Below are 7,595 nucleotides of genomic sequence, written 5' to 3'. Positions count from 1 at the left end.
AGCCGGCAGAGGATTCCGCTTGGTCTTAAAGCCTCCCTGCAACGGCTATGTTCACAAATCAAACACTTGTCAAAAAAGAATGATTAATTCTCAATTTAGAGTTTGTTATTCGTATGGTCTAGGTGTTCATACGGCATATGCCTTAAATACGGGACAAACGTTCCGTATAGCTTTCATACGGAATGCTTCTTTGATGCCTTAAATACGGGACAATTCTGTATTATACGGAACGGTTGGCAACCCTACATATGACTACACTCCATCTAAACTATTTTAAACGGCATTTGTTCCTTCTTGTGTAGGTATTATTGTGCTTGCAGTTTGTATGGTCGCTTATTACTTGAGATAAGGGAAAATAGCTAGTGGAAAGTCTTAAAATCTTGGTGGAACTGGTGAGCAGTTACAGGATCTAAGATACACTCCTAGGCCTGTCACGATAACAACTTTTTGTTGTGCGATATATTGCCCCAGAAATAATTGCGATAAGCAATATTATTGTCATTTTAAAGACCATTTTATGCCACTGAATATATAATCATAATGTAACAGCATAATAATGCAAGAAGACCTACACACTTCCAAATGACAACAAACTTTTAATTTTTAAGAGTATTTAGATCATCAAAATATTCGCTTAAAAAACCTGAATAAATATTAAATAAACATTTTCTAACTAAAAAGTAGAAAAAAAGAAAAATGCACAAAGAACTTGTATGGAGATTTTTCCATCTACAGATTTTTCCCTGACCTTCTTTTCTCTGTAAATTAAGGGTGCACACTATTGCTGAAAAACACAATCACTACTTAGAAGTCCGTATGCACATTTTTAAATTTGAACTAGCACCAACTACACCACATTATGTACGAGAAGCTGCAAAATACAGGCGCAAGTGGAATGTACAAAACATGGTGACATTAATTTTTAAGTAAATATAATGGGCGATATATTGCGTCACCAAAAATTATTGAGGTCATGTACATATATTGCGCGATAAGTCGATATATTGATTATTGCGACAGGCCTATACACTCCCTTATAGATTGATATAATTTAAATTTTAAAAATATTTTGGGTTAATAAGAAGCTCAGAACATGTTATGCTTCAACCACCTATATAACTAACCTGATTAAGCACATCTGCCTGATACCAGAGGTTTCATGATCAGGTTTGAGCACCACAGATCTAAACTGACTGGATGGCCCCAGCTCTTACATGGGGCCGATGATCTGGTCTGTGTGTGTGCTGTGATATGAGTGGGGTGTGTGTATGTGTATTGAGGGGCCACAGATGAATATCTCTGTTGCGTTTGAGTGTCAGAGTTGGTTCATTGTCACTGAAAAAGTGTCTCAGAGGGAAGAACATATAAACAAGCTTTACTGTATACATTGCTGTTTAATACGCAATTTTGCATAATAGATTGAAAATGTTTGACAGATGCAAATAAAATAATCTGTAAGCTGTAAAATAATCAGGGCGTTTTTAAAATGTTGGTATATTTAGGTAAAATTAATCGGGGCATGTTTTCAATGCTGTTTTTCACTAAATGAACACAAGGAAATGTGTTTCAGAAAAGTGTCTCCGAAGGAAGAATGCATACAATTCTTTGTAAGACAATTGATCATATATACAGACCGATAGTAATAATAGAGGCCATTACAGAACCATTATATTTAAGTGTGTAGGGCTGGGTTATATATTAAAAGATATCTGATTTGATTATTTGTTTGTGTCATTACTCAAAAATGTACAAAGAATGGTTGTTCATTGCTATGTTTTGTAATATTGATGTTATAATAATGGAAAATGCATAAACGTATTTCTTGTGTTCATTTAGCGAAAAACGGAACAGGAAAACGTGCTTTATTTTAACCTAAATTTTATAATATTTTGCATCTGTCAAGCATTTTTTATTCATTTTAATCAAAAAAAGGTTAAAGAAGGCTATACATTAAATAATATTGTTCCATGAAGAACTTTTAGTATCTATGGAATCTTCCCATTGCACAAAAGGTTCTTCAGACTATTAAAATGTTCTTCACACTAATAAAAAAAAATGGTTCTTTTAAGAACTGTTCACTGAAACGTTCTTAGGGAAACCCAAAATTGTTCTTCTATGGCATCTCTGATTGCACTGATGAAAATAATTAGATTTTAATGACACCATTTACACCTGCAACTGTAATTAGAGGTTTACAAAATCTTTTGTGAATAATTTGTATGAGGGCCTAGAAAAGCAGCATTTTCCGGTCTCTGCTGTCTCAGTGCTTCGGCCTTCTGTACTGATGAACCACAGGGAGAGAAACGTCCACACATCTAGAAATAGACTGGGGATATGGTTTATGCATTATTGGAGCTGTATAGGTTATATGTTAGTCTTTATTTTGCAGACCACATAAACCAAGCTCAAAAGGTCTGCAGGCGGTCTTTTAGATGTTTTGAACAGCTGTTAATATTTCCTCATTTCAAATGCCAAGACTTGTACGCATGTGTTTACATGACCTTTTTTATGTGTTTGTCAGCCCAGATTTTACTACATTCCTCTAAAGCCACATTAAGTGCTCTTCTTCTTGTAATTGTCTCTTTTTTTTTTCTTTTCTTTTTTTCACTCTCGTCCTCTGGTGTGAAAACCCTGTTTATGTGGTTGGGTTTTAACTCTTGGCTGAACGTCACTGTGTGATTTCCTTCATCATGTGGGATGGTTCTGCATTCATTCACTTCATTTACTCTAAGCCCTGTTGATCAAAGTCTGATTTGTTGTGGAAGATGTTCCACTGATGTGGTCAGTAATTGGCTTTAATGTGGTAAAATAGGAAAACAATGGGTTATTTGTACCACTTTCCATGAATGCATACTGTGCCAAAGCAGCTTTTCTGTTTTCAGATGTTCCAGTTGTTATATTAATTTCTTTACAATTTTTTTGGCTAAATGGTGATGATAACTCTTCCGTGATATACGATACTCTCTATCTCTTGTCTAGTGTGTTAGGTCATTCTGATAAGCTTTCAACCAGTACTGTCAATCTGATGATCACATCTGTGACTTGAATGCTCACTGTCCTTAACCAGACCTTGCTGTGTTTGTGTGTTCCAGTCTCCCACAGTCAGATCACTCGCCTCTACAGCCGCTTTCACAGTCTCGATAAAGGAGAGAACGGAGCGCTCAGGTACGACATGCACTGTGTTAGATGATTTTAGTAATAATGAACTTTTAACGGTGAGCTGTTGAAACACCGTTTGGCCCATGAGGAAGCAGATATTACTCAAGCAGCTGGGTTATGTCTGCATGCTCGCTTTTAATGAACATCCGTTGATCGTCTCAGTTTGAATGTAATTCAGCGCTCTGGTAAACATTCATACCAGCCTCAGGCTCTGTAAGTTAATACGTTAAGGAATGACTAGATCAGTGTTTGAGTTTTGACTACGAGGAAAGACTTTTTCCTATTACACTGCTAAAAATTACTTTTATTTTAAATATTCCTTGTAAAAGAGGGAACTCAAGGACAGTTATGAAGCAAGTATTTCCTTGTGCCAAAGTCGTTTGCGTAATGTCCTCTGTGTGTGTCCTCATAACCGGAGTGACCTCTGTACACTCTATGATTATGATCGATGAAAGGTTGTTACAAAAGCAGTGGCACAGTAGTGATGATTTAAACTTAATGGTAAATGCAGCATTAATAGTGCATTTCTAGCACATTTATCACACACATTGTCCACAAGTATTGCAATATGTTTTATTGTTGTGCATTTGACAAAAAAAAAACCTAATGAATTTGGTGCTGTTTCTATCATAAAGAATTAAGGATTACAGGGCTTGCAAAATTTCTAAATTCCTGGTAGCCCTGCGGGCTGGAATTCTTCAGATTTTGGTAGCCCAAAATGAATTTAACTATAGCTATAGCATGAATAAAAAAAGACGTCGGCTGAACTTCACTGCGGACAAATCAGCATGATCAAAAACTTGATTGTATAATTTCCTCAAATAACAAGAGAGTAGGTGTGCAACAGATCACAAAAATCAGGCTCGGATCATATTACAGATTTTAAGTGACAGATTGGATCATTTTTCGGGTGAGCAAAAAAATTGGTTCTTTACATCATTTAAAGAACACTACTTCGATACCACAGCAAAAACTATAGGGATGTAACGATTCACTCAACTCACAATGCGATACGATTCATGATACTAATTCTTCAGATTTTGGTAGCCCAAAATGAATTTAACTATAGCTATAGCATGAATAAAAAAAGACGTCGGCTGAACTTCACTGCGGACAAATCAGCATGATCAAAAACTTGATTGTATAATTTCCTCAAATAACAAGAGAGTAGGTGTGCAACAGATCACAAAAATCAGGCTCGGATCATATTACAGATTTTAAGTGACAGATTGGATCATTTTTCGGGTGAGCAAAAAAATTGGTTCTTTACATTATTTAAAGAACACTACTTCGATACCACAGCAAAAACTATAGGGATGTAACGATTCACTCAACTTACAATGCGATACGATTCATGATACTGTTTTCACGATACACTTTTCTCACAATTTTTTTTAACAAAATGAGATTTAAGACAAATTATAAATGAAAAGGTGTCCTTTTATTATTTATAGACAAAATGCTGCACATTTCTTTGTCAAATAATAAAACTAACTTGAAATTTTAAAACAAATCCCAAAATCAAATAAATAATACAAATAAAAGAGATGCATTGTCTGTGCTCTTTCCATTTAAAATCAGAGCCAACCACTCATTTTTAATTACAAACCAAACAAAGATGCTAAATACTTGTCGTTTAGATTGTAATTAGATCGTATAATTTCGAAATTTGAAGCAAAATAAGAATGGTCTGACTTTAGCTTTGTGAAACTATATGAAATAAAACATATGTGCATTAAACAAAAACAGCAGATGGGCTGAATGAGATGCGAATGTCACTGACAGCAGGTGGCGCTTATGGACCAGCAGAAGATGATTGTCGAGATGATAATTTTGTGTGTATTTGTCCTTTCACACGTGAAAGATGAATCAATCCTGTGTTTGTACCAACACAAAACCAAATTGTACCAAATTGAATATATTCTTTGAATAAGCGCTTGAATGTTTAAATCGGCAAGACTTAGAAACATGTGCAAATGATCAACTACGATCCATTTCACCCCTACAAGAGAGTGAACAACACGAATCAAGGAAGGAATTTTATATCACTATTTAAGATAGACCCGGGACGTCGGGCTAGTGATTGTCGAGCCTTGGATTAAAACAAAATGCAAACCACAAGTAGTATGCATGAGCTGTAAATTAGTGAAGCTAGAGAATTTTTCAAAACTTTACCACCATTCAAAATTTTGGGGTCGGTACTTGGTTTTTTTTTATTTATTTTTTTATTAATACTATTATTCAGCAAGGATCATTAAATTTATTAAAAGTGCCAGTAATGTTACAAAAGATTTCTATTTCAAATAAATGCTGTTCTTTTGTTTTGTTGTTTTATTCAGCAAAGAATCCTGAAAAAATGCATCACAGTTTCCACAAAAATATGAAGCAGCACAGTTGTTTTCAACATTGATGATAATCAGAAATGTTTCTTGAACAGCAAATCAGCATTTTAGAATGATTTCTGAAGGATCATGTGACGCTGAAGACTGGAGTAATGATGCTGAAAATTCAGCTTTGCATCACAGGAATAAATTACATTTTACAACAAATTCAAATAGCAAACAGTTTATTTAAATTGTAATAATATTTCAGATTATTCCTGTTTTTACTGTATTTTTGATCAAACAAATGCAGCCTTGTTGAGCATAAGAGACTTCTTTCAAAAACAAACCCCCCAAACTTTTGTATGGTAGTGTATGATTACCCAACTTCAACTTTGTACTTGGAAACTGACACTTTTGTAAAGCATTTTTGTGGCATGTCTTATGAAACTAAACTCAATCTGTTTGCCAAATATGCTGAAGTCACAGTTTGTGTTCTTGTTATAATTGTTTGTTTTAAATGGCAACATCCTCTGTGGTTTGAAACCAGCTGAGATGATGGTCAGTTCAACAAACATCCTCAGTGATATGGTTAGTATAAAAAAATTCAACAGTGTTGATGACCTGCTGTACGTGTTGTCACCCTAAACATCCGTCAGACTGAGATCGAGAACAGTAAATAGTCTCAGAAAGCAGGGTGAGGTGTGTGTCCTCTGAATGTGGAGGACACTCCATGACTTTCCTTGTGCCCAAGAAGGTTACTCCCAGAAATAATCCGTTACTAAACTGCCTTTTCATTTATTGTAATGGGATTAGAGTTCTAATTGAGCTGGCTGCACAGTAATCATATTCATTATTGCACATATCAGCCTTATAAAAGGGTAGACGTCAAAGTATCCTTTTAACAAGTCCCATTTTCACAGAATTAGGGATGGGCTTTCCTGCTTTATTACACATTACATGATCCAATGACAACCCAAGAGCACAGAGAGACGTGTGCAAGCTGAAATAAAAACTTACTGGCTTAATGTAAAAAGCCTAAAAACAAACAAACCATGTCAGGTGTTTCAGCAGATTTTCTTTTCACTAGGGAAAACGGCTCTTTATTAAAGAAAGGCATTTTAATAAGAATAATCATTGTATTATTAAAAACAGGATGGTCTGTCAAGTTACCATCTGGGATGGTACTCAAATGGTTCAGGTCATACTTAGAGGGGAGAGGTTATTAATTTAGTCAGTAAGAAATACCAAGGGTTCACACAAAACAAGGGGAGTCCGTTTTTAGCTATTTTGCCGCCCACAGTTGGAATCAGCTTCCAAAAGATCAGATGTGCTAAAGCATACACCGATCTGATCTTCAAGTGGAACACACCTCTTTACTCTCGCGTGTCACGTGACCGTGTAATCGCAGCCTCTGCGATTGAAAAATCGAAATTTTTCATATCGCGATATTATCGCAAATGCAATTAATCATTCAGCCCTACGTGTAACACCGACTCAATTCCATATGGGCATCTGTGTGCAAAACCTGAAACTCATCCGAAACGCATAATAACCCCTCCCTCTCTCTCTCTTTTTCTCCACCTCAGCCGAGAAGACTTCCAGAGGATTCCTGAGTTGGCCATAAATCCTCTTGGTGATCGGATAATTAATGCCTTCTTCCCAGAGGGGTGAGGAACATCTCATAAGACATTTGAAACATCAGAGTGATCTTTTATTACCACCACTATAGTATATTGTATACACACGGACACGGATTGGATTTAATACTTTTTTTCTGCTTGTACAAAGAACAACAAGTGTACAACAAGGTGCATAAATTGAAGAAAACTATGAAATATAAGTAAATGGAAAAGAAAGACAAATTTGGTAATATTAAAAGAAGAAATAGGTGTCTGCATTTCACACCAAAAGCCAAAAAAAAAAAAATTTAATCAGTTAAATTTTGGATTAATAAAATGAATCTTATTTTAACCTTTTTTTTTTTTTTGCATTGTGACATTGTTTTCATGACAAATAAGTTTTAATTATAAATACAGGTGCATCTCAATAAATTAGAATGTCGTGGAAAAGTTCATTTATTTCAGTAATTCAACTCAAATTGTGAAACTCGTG

The 7,595-nt window shown here is 35.2% G+C and overlaps 1 protein-coding gene across 2 annotated transcripts in view; it reads left to right on the top strand.

Moving 5' to 3' along the window:
• The window catches only part of chp1 (calcineurin-like EF-hand protein 1), a 21,357-nt gene that overhangs the window by 6,897 nt on the left and 6,865 nt on the right, over positions 1–7,595 (top strand). For both annotated transcript variants that reach the window (XM_016546232.1, XM_016546233.1), the window contains exons 2-3: positions 3,093–3,165; positions 7,070–7,150. In XM_016546232.1, the coding sequence (XP_016401718.1) occupies positions 3,093–3,165; positions 7,070–7,150 (154 nt within the window). The remainder of the gene's footprint in view (positions 1–3,092; positions 3,166–7,069; positions 7,151–7,595) is intronic.

The sequence above is a fragment of the Sinocyclocheilus rhinocerous genome, unplaced genomic scaffold, assembly GCF_001515625.1.
Source record: "Sinocyclocheilus rhinocerous isolate Xijiao unplaced genomic scaffold, SAMN03320098_v1.1 scaffold730, whole genome shotgun sequence".
NCBI classification, from domain to species: domain Eukaryota; kingdom Metazoa; phylum Chordata; class Actinopteri; order Cypriniformes; family Cyprinidae; genus Sinocyclocheilus; species Sinocyclocheilus rhinocerous.
This window is presented reverse-complemented; position numbering and strand designations above follow the sequence as displayed.